Source organism: Oncorhynchus mykiss, chromosome 15, assembly GCF_057628025.1.
Source record: "Oncorhynchus mykiss isolate SJ-2025 chromosome 15, ASM5762802v1, whole genome shotgun sequence".
Lineage (NCBI taxonomy): Eukaryota > Metazoa > Chordata > Actinopteri > Salmoniformes > Salmonidae > Oncorhynchus > Oncorhynchus mykiss.
The window spans coordinates 61,763,076-61,790,238 of record NC_143036.1 but is presented as its reverse complement, the minus strand read 5'-3'; the positions used below and the strand labels follow the sequence as shown (position 1 = coordinate 61,790,238).

General features: G+C 43.8%; 1 protein-coding gene and 1 long non-coding RNA gene across 4 annotated transcripts; one reads left to right on the top strand and one right to left on the bottom strand.

The window, feature by feature from the left end:
• The first annotated feature begins 1,367 nt into the window (after nucleotides 1–1,367).
• Nucleotides 1,368–27,163, top strand: LOC110490434 (nuclear receptor-interacting protein 2). The gene is made up of 7 exons (XM_090200633.1): nucleotides 1,368–1,487; nucleotides 1,538–2,316; nucleotides 12,779–13,114; nucleotides 21,837–21,919; nucleotides 22,190–22,305; nucleotides 23,257–23,309; nucleotides 24,672–27,163. The coding sequence occupies exons 2-7, from the start codon at nucleotides 2,161–2,163 to the stop codon at nucleotides 24,789–24,791; spliced, it is 864 nt and encodes a 287-aa protein (XP_090056759.1). The 5' UTR covers nucleotides 1,368–1,487; nucleotides 1,538–2,160; the 3' UTR covers nucleotides 24,792–27,163.
• On the bottom strand, nucleotides 15,842–19,374 carry LOC149978135 (uncharacterized). Of its 3 annotated transcripts, XR_016486826.1 has the most exons (3): nucleotides 19,281–19,374; nucleotides 18,937–18,999; nucleotides 15,842–17,733 (listed from the first exon to the last, which is right to left on the bottom strand). It is a non-coding gene; the product is annotated as an uncharacterized LOC149978135 (long non-coding RNA). The 3 variants fall into 3 exon arrangements; XR_016486824.1 differs by lacking the exon at nucleotides 19,281–19,374 and having other exon boundaries at nucleotides 18,937–19,278; XR_016486825.1 differs by lacking the exons at nucleotides 18,937–18,999; nucleotides 19,281–19,374 and adding an exon at nucleotides 18,094–18,523.

Below are 27,163 nucleotides of genomic sequence, written 5' to 3'. Positions count from 1 at the left end.
GCCAAGGTAAAAATACAACCTTTTAATGTCAGCTATGCAAATTGCCGTGTGTGAGCGTGCACATCTTCGACAAAAAAACCCATGTAACAATCCACCAGGGTTAAAGAAAAATATCACCAGAAGGTGGCAGTATATCCCTGTCTGAGTATTTAGATTTTCAATACAGTTCATTTCCAATCAATCGCCTTGGGAAGTCCAACAGTCCCATAAATAAACACCGGTAAACAGGTTCATTGCATGTGTGAAAACAATATTCTGTGCACGGAGACATTTTAAGGACATTATACTCTGTTTGACATGTAAATGTTGAGTACATGAAACATGAGAGGCATGAGTAAATGTACACGTATTGCGTTAGGCTACATGCATTGTTGCAGCACCAGAGAAATGTTGTTTATGACTTAACCTGCTTAGCCCAAGGTCAAAAGCAATGAGTTGCAAAATATATATTACCATTTTAATAGGTTCTATTACACTGATGCTCATTGAGGGATTGATTTTTTCCCCTTTTGATAATTATATATACATGAGGTTATACTTATATAAATGAGGGGGGTCTGAACTGAAGGGGTTTGTGAATCTCATGCTGGAGCCTGTTCATTTATTCATGGAGCTTGATTGAGTGGAGATCAATGCTGGGGCAACCACACCAATCACACACATCAATCACACACACCCATCACACACACACTAATCACAGACACCAATCACAGACACCAATCACAGACACAACCATAGCATAGGTGCCGGAACCACTGAAAACCCAGGGCAACCAAATGACAACTGGTTAGAACTCAGCTATATACACATATAGCTGACAGAGTGGATCCCTCAATGTGTTATCCGTCACATAGAACTACTACTGTACAGGAGTTAGAATCTCTATTGGTTGACGGCATTATAACATGTTACATCTCTGATGTGCTTTAGATGTGGCTCGGTGCACGGCAGAAGGACATTCAGGGGAAAGGCTCAAATAAATTCAAGGGGAGAGAATCTGATCTTTATGTATTTATTCAGGTAGTAAGCGTCTGATGTGATCATCTCTGATGTTCTATAGCAGCATGACTCAGCATGTTCTGTACGTCAGCCAGGGCAGAAAGGTATTCCAGCTCTGTGTGTGGAGGGTAGGGAGTTAATAAGAAGGCAGCTGGGTGCTTTTCTACTTCAAAGTGTGTCCCCCCCCCACTACGGGGCATTAACCGAGAACATGTGGGTGTCGTGTTTTGAAACTAGGCGAGATGTGTGTGTGTGTGTGTGTGTGTGTGTGTGTGTGTGTGTGTGTGTGTCAGTGTGTGTGATGGAAAGAGGGCTTGAGGGGAGGGACAGGGGGTGGGTATATACTCCTCCAGAGAGCAGCAATGAGAGGAAGAGACAGAATCACAGAGAGAGAGAGAGAGAGAGAGAGAGAGAGAGAGAGAGGGGAGAGAGAGGAGACAGAAAGAAAGCGAGGAGAACGAGCGAGCAGAGAGAGAGCAGAGAGAGAGGTGAGAGAGGAGAGAGAGAGCAGAGAGAGAGAGAGAGAGCAGAGAGAGAGGTGAGAGAGGAGAGAGAGAGCAGAGAGAGAGAGAGAGCAGAGAGAGAGTGAGAGCAGAGAAAGGGAGAGAGACAGCAGAGAAAGAGAGGGGCACAGTTTGCTCCTGCAGCGCTGCAAGGACAGACTGCACTGACAGAGGAGGACACACACACAGCCCAGCCTGAAGAGAGACATGTCTACATAACAGGACCATCAGCACACTAATCATTTCTGGACACTGACAGCAACACAGAACACAAATAGATGCCAAGGACTAGCACCTCAAAACAACCTCACCCTCACAGAGAGGGAGGTCACAGTTTGAAGGTGGAACAGTTTGAAGACGGACACAGTAAAGGTGAAGGAAGACATTTGTTCTGGAAGAGACCAACTAAAACAGGAGTAATCAACGGTATCATCTCCTCTCTGCGATCTAGCTCTTGGAAGTGAAAAGGAGAGACTTTACAGGACAGGGCATTGGGCTGTGCTGCTCTGCCTTCAACACTCATACCCTTCTGTGCTGCTACTGCTGTTCCTGCTGTTCCAAACCAGGCTACATCAGACAGAGGTACGCTGAACTGAGCAGCTCTGCTCTACACTCTAGCTAGCTGTACTGCACTGACTGACTGGTTGACTGACTGACCATGAGTGAGTCGAAGAAGGGTGATCTGGCTATCCGGGATAAAGCCATCCTGGGCCAGCAGAGGCGTCTGAAGCAGGCCACCCAGTTCACACACAAAGACTCAGCCGACCTGCTGCCCCTGGATGGGCTCAAGAGACTGGGCACCTCCAAAGATCTGGTGAGTGGCTGTCAATGTCCCATTGGACTATTCTTATTCTGTTATTGGCGGTACTGTCACTTACATGAGTTCTATTCATTAAGTCACCGTAGCAAAATGTTTTGCAAGGGAAAATGTTTGTTTTCTGTTGTAGAATGCTTTACTACAGTGTGCCCTGCTCTTATTGAACACGTTCCGATAGTCCCTGCCTCGAACAGTCTTTTGTCTTCTGTTTGCTGCCCTACGACCCTGGTCAGTGGCTGTCTGAAAGCCCCATTAGATCACACTCTATTGCTTGTACTGTGTCACTTTGACTCTTAGTGGTGGTGGCTAATGATGGCTAAATACATTTTGGATGAGACTTGGCAGATAGAAGATGTTGAAATGAGCTTGTTTGGATAGTTAGTTGAAGAGGCTGTCCTCTGTTTGCCACCAGCTGCTTGGCATTGCTGGTGCTTTGGGGACCGTTGGGAGACAAGTTGTCACAGTATTCTGACACCACTGGGGTCAACGGTTGGCTGAATCTAACTGCATGATTTACTAGGTGTAAAATGCGGTGTAAAGTAAATGTACTAAGTCTATGACTAATGAGGTGGACCCTTGATTGATTATGATATTGCTCTGTTCTCTTGATGTCGTCGTCAGAAAAAGAGTTGAATATCAACACCATGCTGCTTTTCTATCAAACCTGTGGTGTTCCTATCATGGATCTGCCGTTCACTGTTACCGCTGCGCCATCAACTGCAATTTCCATTATCTGACGAGGTGGCAAGAGAAGAGGGTAGGCCGTGTAACCGCATAGAAGATGAAAGACTCGGTAGATACAGTAGATGAGAGGACTGCCTGTCAAACCCTGTCAGAGAACATGGAGCCTCAGAGACACAGTGTGGCCCTCACACGTCTCCTTCAATCAGTACACTAGCTATGAGGTCAGAGCGACAGAACAAACAGAGCGAGGCAAGTTAGATCAAGATGCAGGCGCACACCCACGCAGCCACCCACGCAGCCACCCACGCAACCACCCACGCAGCCACCCACATTCTTCTAATCAATGCATGACACACTGACAGACCACACTGTGAGACAGACCCACAGTCCCTGTTATGAAGTGTCCGTCCGTCCCCCACCATCCTCCCACCTCCTGCTCAATCAGCCCGAACTACCTCCCTAAGTCCTCTCTCCCCCAGTCCTCCTCTATGAACACAAGGGCTTCCAGTGATAATGGCTTTATTGCCCCACTGTCAACTCCTGACACAGTCTTGATTAGATGGCTGCCTCCCAAATTCCCAGAACGCACTCCAAAAATCTCCAGAATGACTGGAGAGCATCCTAAGTGTGTGTGTTTACACTGTCTGTGAGTGTGTGCGTGTGTGTGTGTCAGTGTGTGTGTGTCTGTGTGTGTGATTACACTGTGTATTTAAAGCCAGCTTTCACAGAAGGCAGCAGCAGCATCTCTATGACTAACTTCCATCTCTCTCAACCCTCTCACGTTATATCTAAATCTCATCTCTAAATCTATTTTCCTTTGCTGGGAGGATAACAAGCTGTTATTTAGAGCTAAATTAAATATTTGTTGGAGCCTGTCTGGTGCTCTGGATTCTATTCACACTGAGAAAATATCAAATCCCTATGCAGTGAGAGAACCTGGAGGTAACTGTCTCCTGCATCCTAAATGGCCCTCTATGCCCTACACACATAATGCTCTGGGCAAAAGTAGTGCACTATATACAGTAGTAAGTCAGGTGCCATTTCGGATTCACCCATGGTGTCTGACTTGTAAACGAGCTTCTCCATTCTTCTGAATATAAACAAGAAATATTCATGGGAATATTTTATTACAATGGTGACAACAAGAGAGGATGATGCCACTGACACACTCAGGCTCTTCAGTGTGTATTTACAGTCACATGTATAACTTTATGCCACTTTGTCACGATATAATGCAGTCAGAGCTGAATCTGAATGTGAATGGCAGCATTTAATTCTACGACCTTACTGGGATAAATCCCTCTTATGCTAATACCAATTATCTGCTCAAAGGAAAGAGAAAAGAACTCTGATTCATACCTCATTTGCTAGAAACCCCATTCGATGGAGGAAACAGGCCACAGGGGTTACAGAATGATTTGCATGTCATCTCAAGGCCCTGCATCACATTGTAATGGCCTCGGAGCCTGAACGGCAGAACGCCAGAGAGGCAGCCATTGTTACAGCGCCCCCGCCGTGCCTCGCTCTCCATACTGACTGTCAAAAGCAATCACGCTCCGGGTGGAGAAATGGCTAAAGTGAATTGTAGAAGAGCAGCAGGAGGGTCCCTAAGGTGCGTGGGGCTACTCTGAGACCAAACAGAAGCCAGCTGATAGGCAACAACAGGGTAGTGATGTCACCTCACAGCTGAATAGACAGACAGTATGTGTGTATGTGTGTGTGTGTGTCTGTCATTCTGAAATAGTGCTCATATCTCAAGAATGCTCTATTATCAGTCTCATGGGTTCCTTCCCCTATTGAGGAATGATGAAGACATTTGTCCTCATTATCATTCTCAAGTCATTAAAATAGAACTATTCCTGGTGTGAAAGCACACATTGAACCACGCAGGGCTTCTTTAGATGTACCTTGGTTTGCCCCTCCACTTCAGCTGAGCCAGTACATCATTTAACAGTATAGAGCCAGTTATATGAGTGAATGTGGTTTGGGTTCGGCTTCTCTCTCTCTCTCTCTCTCTCTCTCTCTCTCTCTCTCTCTCTCTCTCTCTCTCTCTCTCTCTCTCGCTCTCTCGCTCTCCCGCTCTGGTAATCATCCTATACCAGAGCCAGGGAGCAGTGAGCATGAAAAGGGCAAAGACAACCCACCATTCAATCGCAAGAGCGAGGGAAGGGAAAAGCAGAGTGGAGGAAGTGTCTGGACTTGGTGTCTGGGTGTCTGGACTCACTCACTCAATGTGATCCCTTGACATGTCCCTAAGAAGTTTGAGAAAAGTGCCCTAACTCTGACTGTGGAGGGCCATGGTGAATTGATTCAGGAGACATCTTAGGAAGGTTCTAGTGATTACCATTAGAACCCAGCACTGAGCCAATAAGTCCGGCTGACGAGAGCGGAGGTGAGCCCCCCTCTGACTTCAGCCAGACGAGGACCCTTCTCTCTATCCCTCCACCCTCTCTCCACACTCTCTTCCTACCTGTTTCTCTCTCTCTTCTCTGCACTCTCTCACCCTCCCCGCTCTCTCTCATCCACTCTCTCCCTCTCTCAGTTGGCAGAAGCTTTGATGGGCGGTAGCAGACAGACAGCCGCCTAAAAATACCTGGGTGAAACAGACAGGTACAGAGACCGAGGGGATGGCAGAGGGAGAGATCGAGAGTAGAAAGAGAGAGAGACAGAGAGGGGAGGGAGAGAGAAGAGAGGAGAGAGAGAGCAGATGTGTCGCTGGCTACACCCTGATGGTTTGTATGACAGGAAGCCAGCGGCTGGGGACCTTGATCCAAATGGAAAAGCAGGCATTAGCAGAGTCATGTGACTTCAGCCATGACAGAGAGAGGAGCCTGTTGCAGTCAGATAATTAGCCCACATGGCAATTAGGCTCTAATCTCTCAGAGAGAGTGAGAGAGAGAGAGAGAAAAGAGGACATGCCATGACAAAAGGGAGGGAGGGAGAGAGAAAGAGAGAGAGAGTGAGCATCATAGTGACCGGTTTGAACTGGAACACTGTGGACGTGTTCCGAGGGAGGTCACAGCAAGATGCTCATCAGCCGAATCAGCAGTCTGCAATATGTATTAAGAACACAGAGAAACAGTGTGTGTGTATATGTATGTGTATTTGAGGAGGGCTTGAAATTATGGTATCGGTATTGATAGTGTTATACAGTGATAACAACACTCATATAAATATTATATGTCATGCCAATAAAAAAACAATTTAAATCTCTACTCCATACTTTTAGTACCAGAAAGGCTATGGGAAGTTATACTCTTTAATTACAGCTAATTGAAGAGACAATTGATTTCTAGAGACCAACTAGGGGAGGGACAAGAAGGGACAGGAATCTTCACATCCTTTGTACATGTTTAACCAACCATCACAAATCCCTATTTAAGACTCATCCAGTCATCATCTCTGTTGGCTGAAATGAATGATGGCCAATCATGATATCAGCCAATATAATCTCATCTGCATGAACGCTGATGGATGCAGACAAAGATTAGCCTAATTCATAGCAGGGATGCCAATTCCAAGTGAACCACTTAGCCAATAAAGACTACCACCTATCAGGATGCATTTACAACCATATACATACATTCACAACCATATACAACCAAGGTGTTGTATAGCACAATGTCTGACGTACAATGTCTGACGTAGTATGACTGCTACCTTATCCCAGGGGGGATTCAATAGGGGTAACTCCATATTTAGTGTGACAAATCAAATAAAAGCCTTGTATGATCTATTTGGCCAAAACGAGACAGTTTTACATGTACTCATGCTTTTGCCATTTGACTGTTGGCACAAAAGTGATGAACGTGTCCACTGTGACAGCTGAAACTGTATAAATAATCAACGTCTACTCGCTGTATTTGGTCGATGTATTATTTTATTGTTGTTGCAAAAGCCCTGAAATCATACTGCTTACTTTAGCACTCTATCTTGTCTCTGAGGATGTCATGGCTAGAAAAGAGACTAGACAGACGCAACATCAGACATTATTATAATCTTTGTCTCCAAACGGGTTATTTTGCAGCCACTTTCATCCCTGTCCCTGAAACCTGACAAAAGACTAAGCACATCCGCCAAAGTGCAGCACTAGAACAGGGAATTGCATTTGAACTTTATAAAAAGGCCAGGGCACATACTGTATGGCAGTTCACAACCACTGCACACACGCCGCTTGTTGTGGACAGAGGATCTGCATCCAAACAGTCTGACCTCGCTGTAGCTGCAGGGCAATCGGAACCTACAACAGCCAGCTGCCTCCTCACTCACATGGAGCAGGGGGAATTACATTGGGTACACTGCTGTCAGCTTCAATCTGCTCTGCTCTTTGCCAGTCAGAGAGGAGCATTGAGGAGGGGAAGTATGGGTAATGGAGATTTTCTTTAACTGATTTACAATAATGGGATTTAAAGGAAGGTTTCTCATTGGGTGGGGAGGCAGGCAACCAGGCAACTCCTGTTTCTCTTTCTCTCTCTCTCTCTCTCTCTCTCTCTCTCTCTCTCTCTCTCTCTCTCTCTCTCTCTCTCTCTCTCTCTCTCTCTCTCTCTCTCTCTCTCTCTCTCTCTCTCTCTCTCTCTCTCTCTCTCTCTCTCTCTCTCTCTCTCTCTCTCTCTCTCTCTCTCTCTCTCTCTCTCTCTCTCTCTCTCTCTCTCTCTCTCTCTCTCTCTCTCTCTCTCTCTCTGTGTCAATGAGAAATATGTTTATTTCTTCTTCTTGTTTTATCTCCTCCAAAGGACCAAACAAAAACTCCATAAATGTAACTGGGACGCAGTCAGGTAAATCAGCAGTACCAATGAAATGACAGGGATACTATGGGGCTCTGGTCAAAATAGGGATCAGGGAGCCATTTGTGGACGCAGACTGTGACTCCTCCCTCCAGACTGTGACTCCTCCCTCCAGATAAACCTTTAGTTGTTCACCCAGGGAAGCCCATCCATCAGCCAGCCACACATTTACCTGGGTTCATTATCTATCTCCCTGTGTGTGTTTCCATACACATGCTGTTCATTACAGCAGGAAGGAGCGGGGGGATACGTGTTGAAGTACCCTTAATCATTGTTGGATTTAGATCAATTATCTGATGCTGCAAGCTTTGAGAAATGCAAATGAGAAAACTGCTGCAATTACGCCTTTTCTGTGTTGCCTTCAACAAGGCTGGTGCTGATGGAAGATAGAAGGCTGAATGGTGGGGGTCAAACGAGAATGACACACTGCTGGTTTTCCAATGACATCTTTGATAAAGGGCTGCGGACATCGAGATAAAACCCGTCTCTATGGGTGTTGATAGCAGGGAAGGTGAGTGTGAGTGAGGTCAAAGGAACCACATGGGGCTTGATTTGAACGATTGTCAGATATGACACAGTCAGAAAACACTGTCCACTTCGTTCCAGGACCATTATCTATTATAATAATAGATCACTATGATTCAGGCCCGGTGCAAGTGGTCCTGTTGATTGATGTGGAGCAGACATTGAGCTGCTCATTGTGAAAAGCCTATTCTGGGGAGGGCTCCTGTGGAGAGGCCTTTTTCACAGCTTGTGTCAGAGCTGACTAACACAGATCAGCCTAACAACTACATGGTCAGCTAGAACTGAGGCTGGGTAGGGAGGACAATAACATACAGACTGGTAGCTTCTAAAGTACCCAGATGAATTGTGTAATGCCCAAACTAGTTGCTTTGGAACAATACAGAAGGATTTTTCTATCTAAGTTCCATGTCCTCTGGGAGTGATTGAATACCTCTCACATCCAGTATCCATTAACCTTGGTTGGACTATGAGGAAGCAACAGCAACAATATACTTTTGCCTTCGCACTGGTAGAAAACAGTGAAGGAGGGGAGAGATGGGAGGGAAAATAGTAGGAGATGTGGGAGGGAGAACTAAAGGGATGACAGATAGGACTGGGATGTGTATATGAAGAGAGGAATACAGTGTGACCCCTATGTGACCTCTAGGATGACAGGGTGTGTTACAGAGAGACAGATGTCAGTCAGTGTTGTGGAGCAGGAGGAAAGCCATTATATACACTGCGCACGCACGCACGCGCACTCACACACGCACGCACACACGCACACACAGAGGAGTGCGGCAAGGTAGCTTAGTGGCTAGAGAGTTGGGCTTGTAACCGAAAGGTTGCAAGTTCAAATCCCCGAGCTGACAAGGTACAAATCTGTCGTTCTGCCCCTGAACAAGGCAGTTAACCCACTGTTCCTAGGCCGTCATTGAAAATAATAAGAGGACAGTATTATAGCTGGGATCTCTCTATCCCTCTTATTCGCTCTATCCTTCATTCATTATCTCCCTGTCTTTACCCTCCTAAACTATCCCCTCATCTTCATTCATATTGTAAACAGGCAGAACAAGCTGCAGCTTCCAGCACTGTGTAGAGAATGGTGAATTAGCCCTGCACATTGCACAATACAAAACAATGATGAACAATACAATCAACTGAGAAAAGAACGGGACAAAATACCAGCCTGGCATTTATCCTCCTCCTTCCTCTCCGTCTTGCTCCATCTGTTCCTCAGGCTATTGGGTATGATTGCGCAATCGCAGTATTTTGGACAGTCAACCCTCTGGGGATTCGTATCTGGGTGCAATACAATACAATACTGTGATTACAGGAGTGGGCCATGTAAATACTTCATTTATATGCAGAGAGAGCAGGATACAAGGTACCAAGGCTATGAGGTTTTCTAATAACACTAACATACAGAGAAAATGTAAAATAACATGATTTATTATAGAACTATAAAATAACTCTATCAGAGGTGGCATTGTATCACAACATAGTAGGCTGATTGTGCTGATGTCCTGCAGCTTCTCTCTGTAATAGTATATTTTAGAGGAGGCACTAGACTACAGACTCTAGGCTTCATACAGAACGGACTGCTCGTCTGCTGAAGGTGTTGAGGAGGTCAAGGGTCACGTCTGTGTAAACTCTCACCAGACACTTCCAAGAAACTGCAGTCTCCCACAATACCAGCAGCAGAACCCACCTACAGATGTAGGATCTTCATTTGAGCCTCCTCTCCTAATGCAATCTTGCTGACTTTACAGTAGCCATCGCTCAGAGATTTTGAAATGAATCGTGAATAATGTTGAGTGAGAAAGTTACAGACGCACAAATATCATACCCCCCCCCCACCCCCAAATGCTGTTATTGTAATTGTTAGCATGTCTTGGGGGTTTGAAATTTGTGAGTCTGCAACTTTCTCACTCATCATTTTTCATGATTCATTCAGGACTATCCTTAATCACGGTATCATCCACGTTAATGTAGAAGTGTTTAGAAACATATTCTATTCTTATTTACAATAGAAGTGACTCTAAAATGACACAATACATTATTTACCATTCATTTCTATTGGGCACAAAATGATCTGAAACGCAACCAAAACAACCAGTAAATCCATCCAACGAGTTTGTAGAGTCACAAGCTTGATGTCATCATCGCGTGCCGGGAACATGGGACAAAATACTAACCTTTTGACTACTTTAATACACATGAGGGAATTATCCCAATACTTTAGGTCCCCTAAAATGGGGGGACTATGTACAAAAAGGGCTGTCATTTCCAAAAACGATTCACCAGATATGGATGAAAATACCCTCAAACTAAAGCTGACAGTCTGTATCTTAACCTCATAGTCATTGTCTCATTTCAAATCCAAAGTGCTGGAGTACAGAGACAAAACAACAACAAAAAAGCCACCGTCCCAATACTGTATACACTATATACAGTATACCCATTGAAGTCTTAGAAAAGTCAGAGAAAACAAGATTCCTGTTTTTGCTTACCTATTAATTTGACCTTGATCATGTGGTTATCACACATACGCAGACCTGCTTCTGGGTGCGTGTGAGAGTGTGTGAGAGAGAGAGAGCTACAGTATGTATGAGGGAGCGAGAGAGAGAGAGTGCATATAAGCCTGATTACAGTGTCAATAAGCCCTATAACAGAGAAGCCTCTCCAGAGAGCACTTCCTCCCTGATCAATAGAACACCAACCCACAGAGGTATACAGAGGCCTATTGTGTGAGCACTGACCAGTAATCACTTTGACGGGCTGACAGGGAGAGCTGGAGCACAGGAGAAATGAGCCCAGGAGGAGACTGACAGACAGACAGCTCGGCTCTGATATGCTCAGATGTTGTGGTCATTACCTGAAACCTTCAACACCTCAACTGAACTCACATTTAAAATATATATATATATTTTTTACCTTTATTTAACTAGTCAAGTCAGTTAAGAACAAATTCTTATTTTCAATGACAGCCTAGGAACTGTGGGTTAACTGCCTGTTCAGGGGGGCAGAATAACAGATTTGTACCGCGTCAGCTTGGGGATTTGAACTTGCAACCTTCCGGTTACTAGTCCAATGCTCTAACCACTAGGCTAGTGAGATTTGAGACCAGCAACTGTGTGATACAAGCAGAACAACTGTTTTGTAGGCTACATACTGTACAGACATGCACAGTGCAGATAAAAACACATCAAATTGGAGGCGCGCCTACACACACATAAGAGCGCACACACGCCATTTACAGCTAACGATGTGCCTCTGGCATAGAGACAATGGATGTTTCCATCCCGTCAGTAGCAGCATCGTTTTTCAGCAGCAGTTATATCTGAAATCACTGAAATCCTCCTTCTGGTGAATTGATACTGTTGGTTTTGCTGGTGTTTGCTGACCTTCTGTTCACTTTGAACCACATGGCCTCTTAGAAAAACTATTTCCATCTTTCTCTAGAGTGACTCCCTACTGGAAAACAATTAGATTACCATGAGGCTCTGGAGCTCAAAATTCTATTAATTTTAGATTTATCACATGAAAACAATTGTTCAACTCAGCCATTGCCCACCAGTTGTTTTGAAATGGTTTAAAATCGAATTTCTTGTTCGTCATCCAGGCAAGTATCAAATCATAAAACAACAGTTGCCTTAATGTCTCTATGGAATGGGGTTGGTCTGAGTAAATTAACATGAAAGCTGTACAGAACACTAAGATAGACATGTATCATATTTAAAGAACTCTCTGTCCTGAAGAATATGGAAACATCATAACATTCTAACATTGAACATCAGCCAATATGTTCTATTAATTTTTTTATTTAACCTTTATTAAACTAGGCAAGTAAGTTAAAAACAAATTCTTATTTACAATGACAGCCTACCGTGGAACAGTGTGTTAACTGCCTTGTTCAAGAGCAGAACAACAGATTTTTACCTTGTCAGCTCAGGGATTCGACCCAGCAACCTTTCGGTTACTGGCCCAACACTCTAACCACTAGGCCACCTGCCACCTCTACACTCTAACCACTAGGCCACCTGCCGCCTCTACACTCTAACCACTAGGCCACCTGCCACCCCAAGCTGGTTCTCTTTTCTATTTATTTTCCATTCCAGGTCTACTGTTCACTACCTAAACTAAAAGACCTATTAAGACTAAAAAGCACTTTCAATGGAGATTCTCCAGTGACATCCTTTTGAGTCACCCTGCCCCCACCCCAATGGACATTTATCATTGCCACAGTTGTAATATGTATATATTATTATTTTATTATCGATTTTTATGACATTTTTGTAGTTTTTTCACTTTGTCGTGCATTGTTGGATCCTGGAGCGCAATCATTTCACTGTACCCTGTAATTACATCTGCAACCCTGTATATGTGACTATTAAACTCTCTAATCTAATCTAGTCCAGGACTAGGATTAACCCATTGAAAATGGTGTCTGACAACCCTCTACCTGCCCTGTCTCCTGGTTACAGCAGCCCCACAGCATCGTGCAGCGCCGCCTCATGGCGGGAAACATCACACAGCTGCGTGGCGAGGCCCGCGTGGGGAGACCCTCGCCCCTGGTCGACAGCAAGGAGGGGGGCTCCGGCGACGTAGAGGAGAAGAGCGAGAGCACGGCTGACGACTCCACGGAGGAGAGGGATTCGCCAGAGGAGAGCGAGAGGAGCCTAGAGACGAGGTCGGACGAGGAGGAGGAGGAGGAGGACAGCAGCGAGGCCGGGGGGAAGACGAGCAGCACGGCTGGGAACGATAAAACAGAGGAGAGGAGGACGGAGAGGCATCTCACTACCCTGCTGGTCCAGTGCAAGGTACACTTGAACACCCACCCTTCCTTCATTTTGGCCTCATGGGTTTTTTATTCACCTAAATTAAATCTCAGATACTATTCAGTTCCATTCCATATGACAATAAAAGAGGAGTGAATCGGAGAGATAAAGGGATAGGAGGAGAGAGAAGCACTCAGAGAGACCACAGTGACTCATCATTTATCCAGATGATGCATTCCCTCATTGTATTCCACTGAGCCCGCTTTCATCAATTCTTAATGGCTTTAATGCTAGGGTTTGTAGAGTACCCATATCGGGCCCTCTGTACCCCTCAGACACTCTCGTCACACTGTGTCTGTGGCTAAAGGAAGAGCTAACGTAACACACTGTAACAGTGACTCCTCCACACGCAGGATCAACAACAGCCTCATAATGAAGTCAACACACAGCTGAAGACACAATCATACTAACATCACAAGATAATCATACGAACAACATTGGTGGAATCAATCTATATGCAAGATGGGAAAACAAACCAGTAACGCAATTGCATTGAGTTCACTGCCAACATCATTTATTTCAATGAATGAATAGCATTCAATTAAATTCTGACTCCGTATGTTCAGGCTACATTATTTCTGCACACAACCCACTGACAACCCACCTACTGCAACGTAATAATTGGACTAACTTTAAAACACCATACTGCACCCACCCACAAGTATTGATTGTCTGGAATACAGGCTCAGACTGATGAAACAACACCTACATACACGAGACTAACCAGGCATCAACTCCACTGAGAGGTACAGAAATATACCCCCAATTAAAGGAGTTTGACCCTGGCGGCAGAGACTATTGTGAACTTTCCTTCCTCCAGATCACCTCACCTGAGTCACTCTATAGACCAAGGATGACTGCCACACAAAAAACACCCACTCAGTTGCATCATTTCTGACCGATGTCATGTCATCGCAAGGTAGTGTGGTGCGTATTTCCAATGTCCCCAGTGTATTTCCAATGTCCTCCGTGTTACCTAGCAGCATTTAACTGACTGGCTTTCTGAATCACACCTGCCTGAATCATACCTGTGAGAGCATTCAAGGTTCCAACAAATCAATGTGGTTTGGAATAGATGGAGCTTTGTTGATGAACTCATACACCTTGACCTATTCCACATTTTGTTGTTACAGCCCAAATTCAAAATGGATTAACTACAATAACTTTAACTACAACCCGGCACAGCCAGAAGAGGACTGGCCACCCCTCATAGCCTGGTTCCTCTCTAGGTTTCTTCCTAGGTTCTGGCCTTTCTAGGGAGTTTTTCCTAGCCACTGTGCTTCTACACCTGCATTACTTGCTGTTTGTGGTTTTAGGCTGGGTTTCTGTACAGCACTCTGTGAGATCTGCTGATGTAAGAAGTAATTTATAAATACAATTGATTGATTGATTGACAATAAAACATCTCACCCATCTACACGCAATACCACATAATGACAAAGTATTTGTTTTTTAAATGTTTGCAAATGTATTTAAAATCAAATAATATCTCATTTTCATAGGTATTCACACCAGAGTTAATACTTTGTAAAAGCACCTTTGGCGGCGATTACAGCTTTGAGTCGTCTTGGGTATATCTGTATCAGCTTTACACACCTGGATTTGGGGATTGTCTCCCATTCTTCCTTGCAGATTTTCACAAGGTCTGTTAAGTTAGATGGGGAGTGGCGGTGAACAGCAATCTTCAAGTCTTTCCACAGATTTTCAAAGGGATTCAAGTCTGGGCTTTGGCTGGGCCACTCAAGGACTTTCACATTCTTGTTCTGAAGCCAACCCAGCATTGCTTTGGCTGTATGCTTGGGGTCATTGCCCTGTTGGAACGTAAATCTTAACCCCGGTCTAAGGTCATTTGCACTCTGAAGCAGGTTCTCATCAAGGATTTGCCTACTGTCATGTGCCTTTTTCTTAGGAGTGGCTTCTGTTTAGCCACTCTCCCATAAAGACTAGACTGGTGAAGTTCTGTAGAGACGATTGTCCTTCTGGCAGGTTATCCCTTCTCAGCCAAGGAACTCTATAATTCTGTCAGAGTGGTTCTTGGTCACCTCCTTCTTGCCCGGTTGCTCAGGTTGGTCGGACAACCAGCTCTAGGCAGAGTCTGGGTAGTTCCATATTTTTTCAGTTTCCCAATGCTGGTGACCACTGTGCTCTTGGAAACTTTCAACACTTTATACCTTTCCACAGATATATGCCTCATCACATTTATATCACAGAGATCTACAGACTTCATGTTATAGTTTATGCTCTAACATGCACTGTCAACTGTGGGACCTTGTGGGACTGTATATAGACAGGTGTGTTTTATTTCTATATCATGTCCAAACAATTGAAATGTCCACAGGTGGACTCCAATCAAGGGGTGTAAATACAGTACCAGTCAAAAGTTTGGACACACCTACTCATTCAAGGGTTTTTCTTTATTTGTACTATTTTCTACATTGTAGAATAATAGTGAAGACATCAAAACTATTAAATAACATATGGAATCATGTAGTAAACAAAAAACTATTGAACAATTAAAAATATATTTGGTATTTTAGATTCTTCAAAGCAGCCACCCTTTGCCTTGATGATAGCTTTGCACAGTTTTCTTAATTTGTGCTCTTGAAAACCAAACGCAGAATCAAACTGAAAACACATTTGAGACCTTTAGACATGCCTCCTCGTCCTTCATTTCAAAATGTTAAGTATCAAAAGAAAATGTCAACGAAGTTGAATTTCATAGTGGTTTTTATTAACACCATCATTTGCCAAGTGCAAGATGAATTATGGTATGCTGAGATAAGTTCATAAAGTGCCATATGAAAAGAGAGCTATAACAAGGCACAATAAAAACATTCATAAATCATTATCTGTAGGCATTAGATAAAAATGTATGAAGAGAGCTGTACAAGACACGATATAAAAAAAAACAAGAATTTTGCAAATATAATCAGGTAAATGTGCATTTGAAGGAGAACTGTGACAGACAAAAACACACCAATCTAGAGTTATGTTTCAACAATAAGGTAGAGCTGACAGAGCTTTACAAGACACAAAATATATGTACATTTTTTTTTTAAGTATAAGGCCCCTAGATAACACATAGATGGGCATATTTGGAGCACATAGTTAGTCTGCCTGACTGGAACTCATCTACTATCCTTGGCAGCATATTTTGAAATAGAACCCCTTCAGTTTAGGGATACCATCAGCACAGAACTTCACATCAAAAGGCACATCAATAACAACCTGCTCGGATGGAGCCCAGACAAGCAGTTTGCATCTGTACGAGTATTCAAAGATAAATACACAACTCAGAGGACTAAAGGTCAAGAGGGAATTCATTATCAATGCAAATAGTCGTTTTTCTCTAATGGGGAACTGAAGATTAATGGGTCAGGGACACGGGAGGAATTTCAGTCACTGTGTCTCATAGCTCCATGTGTCAAGTTCTCATTGGTCCGTATTGTCTATACGTTGAGCCTGAAACAGGATATTTGTTATTTGGCCATTGGCCCAGTTTTATTGCAAGGAATTCTAATTGGTCAATAGGCTAGGGTTGGGTTATAAACGACATCCTGTCTCTTTGTTCAGAGGAGAAACATTGAGGACAGGGAAGAATAAACATCTGCCACCTACTTTCAAGCATAACAACAATGATTTGTTCTCTTTGAATAAATATATTTTTCTCCCACTGATTTGCTTTGGGTCTGTGTTATTGAAGAATAACATCAACTGCTAACACATCTCTCCAGTCATTAACCATTTGCACCTGCATGTAGTACCCACGGGCTGCATTAGGTTGCCGCTGAGGAACCCCATCCACCAGCTTCACATCGGTGAGTTTGCCAGAGAACAGTTCAGTCAGAGACTCACACTTTTTAATCAGAAGAGGACATTTGATTTCGATTAGCTCTTGAGAGTTTAACACTCCATCTGGGCTTGGAGAAAGACATGGCTCTTTGACACTCACTACTGTGCCTCCACTCTCCAGACTAAACCCGCAGCTCTTCATCCATGTGTAGGCCACCTGCTTGTTCTCCTTGCCATATGTGCTTGCGGAACCTGGGGGAAGAGATGCTCCCGCACAAAGTGGTCGGGATTTGTTGGGTTGCGCACACAAACCTTCTTTTCTGAGCTAGCAGGGATCCGAAGTTTACGCGCGTCATACAATGCATGGGAGACACTCTGTGCTTTAGTGGCCTTCTCCAAGCTGGCACATTTACACTCCTCCAGCTTAACATAGACGTCACAAAATGAAAAGCATTTCTGACACTGCATGTTAATGCCGTGTTCACCATAAGGCTGCTGTAGCTGTGTGGCTGCTGCTGGAACCTGACGACTGTTGAGTTTAGCTTTGATGCAGAAGGCACCCCACTGGAACATTGGCCCCTTCCACAACGCACGTAATAAAAGTTTTGGAATGGTACGCAGGAGTTGGAGGTAGAGATGGAGAAGCGGCTGGGGTGATGTCAGAGAACTCGTCACTTGGTTTGTGACGTTTGAAACAGATCTCGCTCAACCTTTTTGGAGCTAAATTCCGCTGCGTCCCCAGAGTGCCACTGGCATTGCTCATCTGTACAGGACACCCCTGTCAATCTTCCATACACAGCATTCTGCACCTTCAACAAAACACCACTGTTAGAATAGTCAATTACAGTACAGAACACTAGTTTACATGGTGTTCACAGCTGACTAGTTTACACAGTCTCCTTTTAACTGGTAGGTTTAGGTTATGCTGGTAATTTCCTATTTGATTGTAAAACTCACTGTGATTCTGTACCGACCTCATTACCATTCGAGATTAAACTGATATACTTACACAATGAGCCATTGAAACCAAAAAGTGTGTATGCATGTTGTACTAGTTAACGTTCTGGTCAGTGATATGGTATCATGACAATTAGTTAGTAACTAGCTAACGTCAAGCGTATCAGTCAAAGAAAGGGTTATGATAAACAAAAAGCCAGCGAGCTAGCTACCTTCCATAGTATTGCAGCTGCATGCCCACAAGACTTCCCCTGACCTGCAACACAACAACACCCTGCACTCTCCACCGTACCAACAGATGATATAAGAATCCAGGCAGAATGATGGTGTGTTTTGCTCTGGCTGGGCTGGACATCTGCTTTGAGGAACAGCAGGTTGTCATCCTCAAGACAGTGAATAATAGCTCCTCACCTCTGACCCATCCACACCGAGAGACAGGACAAAATAATTGAAGATGTCTTCGGAGGCGATATTCGGCCATTTTTTCATATCGTCCTCCCACTCTTGAATAATCTGCGGATGTGGCACAGACTTGCCATTTGATTTGGCTTTGAAAGTTTTTTTTTGGTATGATCCCACGACATTTTGAGCTAGCTAGCTAACGTTCGCAAAAAGGCAAGAACGTCACAACGGAAGTACTCCACAAAACAGAACGTTTGGACATTGTTTTCTTTCCGGGTTCATAAATAAGGTGAATACTTAAGCAATAAGGCCCGAGGGGGTGTGGTATATGGCCAATATGCCACTGCTTAGGGCTGTTCTTTGCACGACACAATGCGGAGTGCCTGTGTAGCCGGTGCTATACTGCACCGCTGTAACTCTGCGTTGTGTGTGGGGTTGATTGAGACTATAAACGTGGACTTTGGAGATCAGGTAGTTTTAATCAAGCAGAACTCACTCTCTGCATCCAAAAGGAAACAAAACATTTGTAGAGCACATATGTTCTAAGAATTGTCGCCTCTTTCTCAGTGCATCAAATAAAAAATGTAATACAAAAATGAATACACTCTCTCCTTATTATACATAACATATTGTACATAGATAAAACCACATACCTGCATCCAAAAGGAAATAAAACATTTGTAGAGCACATCTGTTCTGAGAATCGTCGCCTCTTTCTACAACAGATGCACAATAGGAGGGACTGGGATCATTCGAGGAGCTAGCCATCGTTCACACATACAATAGCCTGCTAATACCTTAGCCAGCTATTAACCACATGTTGAATTCAGAATGTTGAAATCATCCTAAAAAGTACAATTACAAGTGCATCTTAACAATACCATCCACTTATGAGTAACCTCTAAATATACATCATTATTCATGAACAAAACACTGTGTGTATGACTTTGTACTTAAAAGAATCAAACTTTTCTGAAGACAGAAAAAGCGTGCCTACCTCTCTCAGTGCATCAAAATGATTTGAGCACGAGCACGCCGGGCAAAACGTAAGTACACACTCCCCTTCTCCCAGGATGCAGGCATGCATAACAAATCCACACAACATGTTAATATATGAACCTGGTGAAATTCACATAGTACTTTAACAACTGTTACACCTGGATACAGCCCATAGCTGTGGTATATTGGCCATATATCACAAACCCCTGAGGTGCCTTATTGCTATTATAAACTGGTTACCAATGTAATTAAAGCAGTAAAACTAAATGTTTTGTCATACCTGTGGTATACGGTCTGATGTACAATGGCTTTCAGCCAATCAGAATTCGGGGCTCAAACTACCCAGTTTATATTTCGTATTTTGGCGAATGTAGTACGACAACCGGGAACTTTTGGCATACTAACTATATCCATATTATTACCAATAAGCATACTATATACTCAATTCACATCACAAGTAGTATGGTTAGTGCGGTTAGTATGAGTATTCGAGCACAGCTACTGTGTATGTGTTTGAAGTGAGTGGTTTGCCTGGGAACATTCCATGGGGATCAGCTTATCTTTGATCTTGTTTGTTTAATTCATTTTTTTAAGCGGCTAAAAGCTCCATAGTTACCCATTAATTCCGGAGCCATTTTTAAACATCACAGAAAAGGGAGGAATTTTTCACCACTCAGGCAGAGACAAAAGCACACGTTTGCAGGCCTTCTGAGAAGCCTGGCCGTGAGAAGCCTGCAGGGATTAAGGGGGGGAAGCTCAACTATATTGTGTGTCGGGGACTACTTTTTTACACCCAGCCACAGCAACGGGATTTGATGTCCTAGTGGGCTTTAATCTAGGGGGTAAAAATGCCCTAGAGCCAAGTCGATGTATGTGTGATACAAAGTGAAAATATGCTTTCTCAGGATGTTTTATCCATCCATACATCTATGATTCATTTATCCACCCATCCAACCTTTATTCATCCATCCACCTATCGAACCATTCATTCAAAACATGGTGGATGTTAGAGAAGGCTTGAGATGAGGTACACTGGCTCAGAAACCACAAGGTAGTACTGCTGACACAGTGAGAACACAGAGGTTATGTCACTGGGTTGTGTTAACTCGTGTTCAGGGAAGCATATCATTATGTGTCCACTCTGTGTCTTTCCCTCTCCATCGAGAGGGGGCGGGTGTGACATCTTGTTCCGTTCTCACTCTTGCGGATCCACCATATGCTGTGAAGTGTGAACATGTTTTAAATCCTCCCTCCATAGTTGCGTGTTTTCACCAGCATTGCCTGTTCTCCCTTCCACTCGAAGAAGTGTGATTTGTCATATTCTAATAAGAGCCTTAAGATTTACAACAGAAACTTCATTATAGAACATTTTACATTTATATTTTGGTCATTTAGCAGACACTCTCATCCAGAGTAACTTACAGGAGAAATTAGGTTTAAGTACCTTGCTCAAGGACACATCGACAGATTTGTCACCTAGTCGGCTCGGGGATTCAAACCAGCTCTCTTTCTGTTACTGGCCCATTGCTCTTAACCACTAGGCTACCTGCAGTCATTAGAATCTGCTGCAATGTCTGCTTCCCCTTTACCGTGAATCACTGCATTGTGACATGAAGTGCCCTACGGCAGAACCACTGGGAGATGTGGAGGAGGATAAAGGACCACCACCCTGGCTGAACACACACACACACACACACACGCTGGATGACAGGAAGTGAGACGGATAGGATGCTTTAGGTACCCAGGAGAAGACAGCACTGCTGATCCTCACTTCAGAAGTGTTGTTTACTGTTCTATGGTTCTGGCTCAGAAGACAACATCATGTTGCTCTTGTACAGAAGATGTTGCCCTTGAGCATAATGGTTTCGGACAAACACTATTTGAAGAATATTCCACTGTCTAGTAATGCATTCAGGATGATAAAAGCATGGAGAGGCCTCAGATAACATGGGATCATCATCTTTTTCAGAAAACAAGCACAGTCACGTGCTCTAATGGTTGAACTAATAGTCAACACATCCACTGGAGTGAGACTAATTTCATAGGTGTTTTTTTCTAAAACAGTCATGGTTGGTTTGGTATTATCTCTAACCATGAGGCAGAATAGTCCTGCATCATCAGCACAGGCTTCATGGTCTAATAGTCTCAGACTCAGACAGAGAGGATCAATACAAACGTGATTGCATATAAACAACTATGCAAAACCTAGAAAACGCCTAGTCTTTAACACTACTTGTAATTGGTTGGGAAATGTGGCTTAATAATGGACTACTAGCACAAATATGACCAAAACTCTAGAGTCGGTACGCCTTTAATTCAGACTTTATATCGTAGTTTGGCAGTTTTACAGGCAGGCACTTGGCAGACGTAGCAGAGCTGTTGGGACCCATTTGATGAAAAGCCTTTTGTAATCAAACAGATCTATTTCACTAAAGCCGCAGGACAAATATACGTGTTCCTGTCTGATGTTCTCTCCTTTGTGGGAGTATAAGTGTGTTGACTATACACGTACACTGTCAGTTAACACTGTAGTTGTTCTGCTGTGTTTCCACAGTGCTGTGACACTGAGGTGAAGGCTTCCATCAACACCGGGAGTCAACACAACCGTATCTCCAGCTCCTGCTGCAGGAGGCTTGGGTGAGAGGCCTTATTCTCCCTCGCTATCTCTCTTTCTCCGTCGACCTCTACCACACCCACGAATACCCACCCATCACATAACACTCCTGGGACCAGGTTTGCCAACCAGCACCGAAGTACAGAGTGCCAACACACACATTTGAGTTCTACAGGCATTCACACAACCACAACCAACATCAGACTGCATCAGCATCAACAAACTGGCCTGTGAGAGACAGAACAAAGGAGCGTCCTAATAACCTCTACCATGGCCGTGTTGTGTGTTGCCAGATTGGATCCCACCCAGGAAGGTCCACCCTGTGAGCAGACAGAGGGCCAGGGCTCTGTGAGGGGCCTGCAGCTGCAGCTGGGCAGACAGAGTGTCCAGTGCTCTGCCCACGTCACCGGTAAGGAAGGGGAGACCACATATTACGTCACATAAACATTTAAAGCAGCATTGCAGCCAGTTGTATTGACTGTCAATGAAGCAAGAGAGAGTCCACTCATACAGGGTAGGAATACAGGTGTTATGATAGTGTCAATGAAAGACTTTTGTTTTTCTTTCTCTGTAAACATACAGACTGTGACAAACAAAATTGAATTGAATAATACTATGGATTGGACAAGTACACTTGATTACATAAATCGCTGGGGTTAAACAGTAATGTTCCTGACAGTGATCAATACAAACCGTCTGGGTGCTCTCTCACAATGACCACAAGCCATTTTCCACACCATCAAGATTACTTCCCTTTACCCATGTCAATACAAAACCCCCTGGTAAAAAACCCCCCAACGAATCAGTGCCTAGACCCAACACTGTGTTGCATCTAGGTACTGATCATTAACAGACGGTAATAGATTTGCTTACTGGCTGTGTTATTCCTGAATGCTTGCTCTAAAAAGTCAGCTGTCTTAAAAGGTGTTGGAGATGCGCTTGGCAGCCAATGTGTGTGACAGCGTGTGTGTCTGTGAGAGAGTGTGAGTATGTGTGTGAGAGAGTGTGAGTGTGTACTCAGTGTGCAGCATGTGCTCCTGACCTTTCCTATTCAGCAGCCAGGGTCAAATCACAAAGACAAATAACACTGAGCAAGCAGGGAGAGATTAATATCTTAATGGTTGAACACACACATAGAGCATGCACGCGCACACACACATATGAACACACACACAAGCACACAACGCAGATGGGAGAATGGAGATGTGCTGATGATTCCTGTTAGATTTGAGCTCATTTATACAGTGTTAATTAATCAGTCAGCAGGAGACACGGCAGGTTAGAAATTCACTGTTTCTTATTCTGCTCTCTCTCTTCCTCTCTTTGTCTCTCCTTCTCTCTCCTCTCCATCTCTCCACAGAGGATGAGGTGTTTGAGCTGTGCCTGGGTCTTCAGACTCTGCAGGAAATCAAAGTAAGTCCTCATTAGTGTCGCAAATATGTAAATGCTGTGTTTGATCTGCCATCCTCCCTAAATCTCCCCCAACTTGAACTTTACAGCTAATGAAAATTGCTGCTAAAAATAATCATAGGAAAAAGGAGGCAGACATTGAATGTAGCAATTAGATTATGCAGAGACCTTAGTAACACATTGAAGATGCCGGTTCCTATCAGAACACGTCAAGTAATATCAGGTTAAAACAGAGATGGAGACAGACATGTTTGTGCTATGTTATGTTACGGCTGTCTGCTGGCGTTGCCTGGTGAGGACTGCAGGTGAAAGCAGACAGATAAGACAGAATTCAGATCAGCACATCTCACTGAGGTTTAAAATGCTGCCATTTCCCCAGGATATACCAGGAAATGACAACACAACGTGACAATCAACAGACAGAACAGGAGAGGAAAACACGAACAGAATTCTGTCTTAGAGGATCTGAGAGGGAAAGTAGAATTAGGGATGAGACTAATTGCGACCATTTCTCACAGAGAATCAAATTAATTAGACTTTAAGAGTACACTGGAAACCAGATCTCCGATTACGCAAAAGCACCCCTGGAGGATCCACGATACCGGAGCCAATTTTCCTTCCAAGTGCATCCAGTCTCAGTATTCTGCTCCCTCGGCAAAACTCAAGATGGGAACTTTAACTCAATTTAAATCATAGCTGAAAAGTTTTCAAAATACTCCTTAAATAGATCGGTGGCTTGGAAAAAAGGGTGAATCCTAATTGAATTATCACGTATGCCTGCAAGGAAAGATACTCATACATTCAGATGGAGGAAGCCTGGCGTTACAGTTATAGACAACTGTTAGAACGGAGACAAAATGTTCAGTTTAGTCCCTGGGCCGTTCTGGTGACCTGGAAGTAAAACACAGAGCTCAGTGGAGTCTGTCAGGCCCAATGGAAAGCAGAGAGCTAGACTCAGGTGCATCTCACAGCCATTGTGTGAATTGTGATCACATATGCATGCGCACTGGGGCATACTCAATGTTGTGCAACATTGCATGGAGCCCCTCAAGAACCATTTGGATGGAAAAGCACAGAACTGAAAAGAGTACAGTGTCTCCCTTTAATGTCACCATGTGCAGACAGATTTAACTGCTATTTGGAGCAGCAGCGGCGACTTTTCCGAGGATATTGGTTTACATAACATTATTAACCTTCTGCTGTCTAAAATGGCACATTGTTGGATGATGGCAGTACTACAAACAAATGGCGTTTCCATGGCACTGCACTCTATCTGTAGTAGAGTTGATGTTAAACCATGTTTTGACCCTATGGTCAGTCACGGTCACCCATCTGACGTCTCCCATATCCATCCTTTATCTCCAGTGCTGTGTGGACCTGAGCAGTAGAGTCCTAAAGCTCCAGGGCTCAGGGGAGGAGCTGCCTTTCCTGGAGCCGCCATTGGTCAGCCAGTGCCATCACCAAGACAGCAATGAGAACCTGTGACCCTGGCGGGTCACAACCTCCCAGCCGTCCCACACCCTCCTCTGATTGGCTGGCGCTGTAAAAACATGATGCAGTCTGGGTCTGGACTGTCCAACCAGTGTTTCGCACTGCCAGCAACATGGTTGAGCATCCCAATTCTCTTCAGTTTACACCATTGTGTTTGTTTCTGTGGAATTAAGACATTACCATGATGTTACTGCTGTATTGAATTAGCCTAGTTTATGGAGTGGTTGGAGCTCAAGGTTTGGGACGATTCTATGTAACAATCTTCATAATTATGTACCGTGGTGTTTTTTTATCTGCCAGACAGTGCATCATTGTTCAATACACTCTTGGGAAAAAAGGAATCCAAAAGCTTTCTTTGGCTGTCCCCATAGGAGAATGTAGAATGTAGAATCCTCTTTGTAAAGAGTTCTACATTGATCTCAAAAGGGTTCTACCTGGAACCAAAAAGGGTTCTTCAAAAAGTTATCCTATGGGGACAGCCGAGGAACCCTTTTAGGTTCTAGATAGCACCTTTTTTTCTAAGAGTGTACTGAAACATACTGAGGAGTCAGACGATAATTATCATTTGAAAATGAACATATTGTGATTTGGAAGTATGAAATCATTTACGTTGATCATCAATTAAATGCCCAAACTGTTTAAAATCAAAAACAGTTCAGCCTTGAGGAAAAAAATGATATCTCCCTCACATCCCTTTACAGAGAGATAGTCTTCTAGATGTCCTCTCATACGTGCTCAGAGAAACAAAAAACAGGTCTTATGAAACCTTTGAATCTGCCTGTTAAAAAAATCTAATTGAGTCAGGACAGAGGGAATTCTGGAAGAGATGTGAGGAGACTACTGCTACTCCTGAACTAACTGCCTTCAGCCAAGTGAAGACTCTTTCTCTCATCTATTTTCCCAAATGAAGAGTGCTCCTAAGAATGTCACAATGACCCCCATCAAAACTAATTCTCAATAATTCCACTTAAATGTCAATAGAGTCCTAGAGCTAATTGTGTGTGTCAGACGGACAGCACAACAAAAAGATCCAAACAGTCCATAATTCCGCATTCTTTTTTGTCGAAGTCTGGATGTTAGTGTTCCTGTGAGAGTGTGAGTTCTATACTTCTCCTCCTCCTCCCAGCTCCTCCTCCTCCTCCCAGCTCCGGTCAGAGGGAGTTGGCAAGACGGAGCCGACCCCAGCTGCCTTTCTTCCCTCGTCTTCTTCAGGGGACATTAATCACTCTGCTCTGAGGCTGCTCTCTGAGTCAAGGCCCTCATAGATGTTTGTTTAAGCATATTCTCTCTCTCCCTCTTAATTTTTGAAGTTCGGGAAACAAATCTGCTTGGTACATTTTTCCTCTTCTCGTTCGTTCCACTTTTGCTGACGTACGTTATTCACTTTGACAAGCCTTGTTTGCTGATTTGGTATTTTACTAGGACCGGCGCAGCGGTACAGAATTATCATCAAGCCCCTTGTTGCCTGACTGACAGTTTCACACTACAGAGTCGACTACAGGGCCGAAACGTACTGTGCTGGCTTGAATATTGTATTTTCTCATTATCCTTTGCAGCACGGTTCCAGCTACTACGGTGGAGTCGTAACGAGGCCAACCCAGTACTGTACAGCTCGGCTTAGTTCAGTTTGACCCTATGGTGTGAATCAGGCATGTGAGAGAGCCAAAAGGCCACACTATAATCTTCCCATTAACATGAATTACACTCTGCCTTGATCCATTCACATTGTTTGGACAATCGAGAAGCGCTTCAGACGCCCTCAGAAAGGTCTTCATACTCTGCTTTTACCATCTGGACCTGTATTCAAAGACTCTCTGAGTGTGGGTTTCCACTAGATAGCACAGCCACAAAGTCAAAATTGGCTATATATCGAAAAAGAAAAATACATGAAAACAAAAATTAGCTTGTTGGTCTTAATTCAAGGTTAGGCATACGTTTTGCAGTGTGGTTACGGTTAGGTTTAAAATCAGATTTTTGGAAGAGACGTAGAAATAGGCTGGGTTTTATGACTTTGTGGCTGTGGTAACTAGTGACTACCCTGGGTAGGTGCTGATATCGGATCAGTCATGCCTTTCAGAGCATAATGGAGAAGATTACATGGACCTGATCCTAGATCAGCACTTCTACTCAGACTTTTTGTGAAGAAGGGCCCTGGACAGTGCCATGCTCTCGACTGTGTAACAATATCCATCTGACCTCTAGCTCTTTCTTTGGAGGTCACCCACGAATAGATTGCTAATGTTTCGTACTAGTGTACTTCTTAATATGCTGTGCGATGGTAATCGATGTATGAAATACATTTATTTTTTGTGTTTTTTCTGAACAGTATTTTCTCTGCCTATTAAAATATGTATTCTGGCTAGCTA

Excerpts from the sequence above, each read along its gene's own strand:
- LOC110490434 (XM_090200633.1), top strand. The coding sequence starts at position 2,161 with ATGAGTGAGTCGAAGAAGGGTGATCTGGCTATCCGGGATAAAGCCATC. Across the intron at positions 2,317-12,778 it reads TGGGCACCTCCAAAGATCTG|CAGCCCCACAGCATCGTGCA; the intron begins GTGAGTGGCTGT and ends TCCTGGTTACAG. Across the intron at positions 22,306-23,256 it reads GTGCTCTGCCCACGTCACCG|AGGATGAGGTGTTTGAGCTG; the intron begins GTAAGGAAGGGG and ends ATCTCTCCACAG.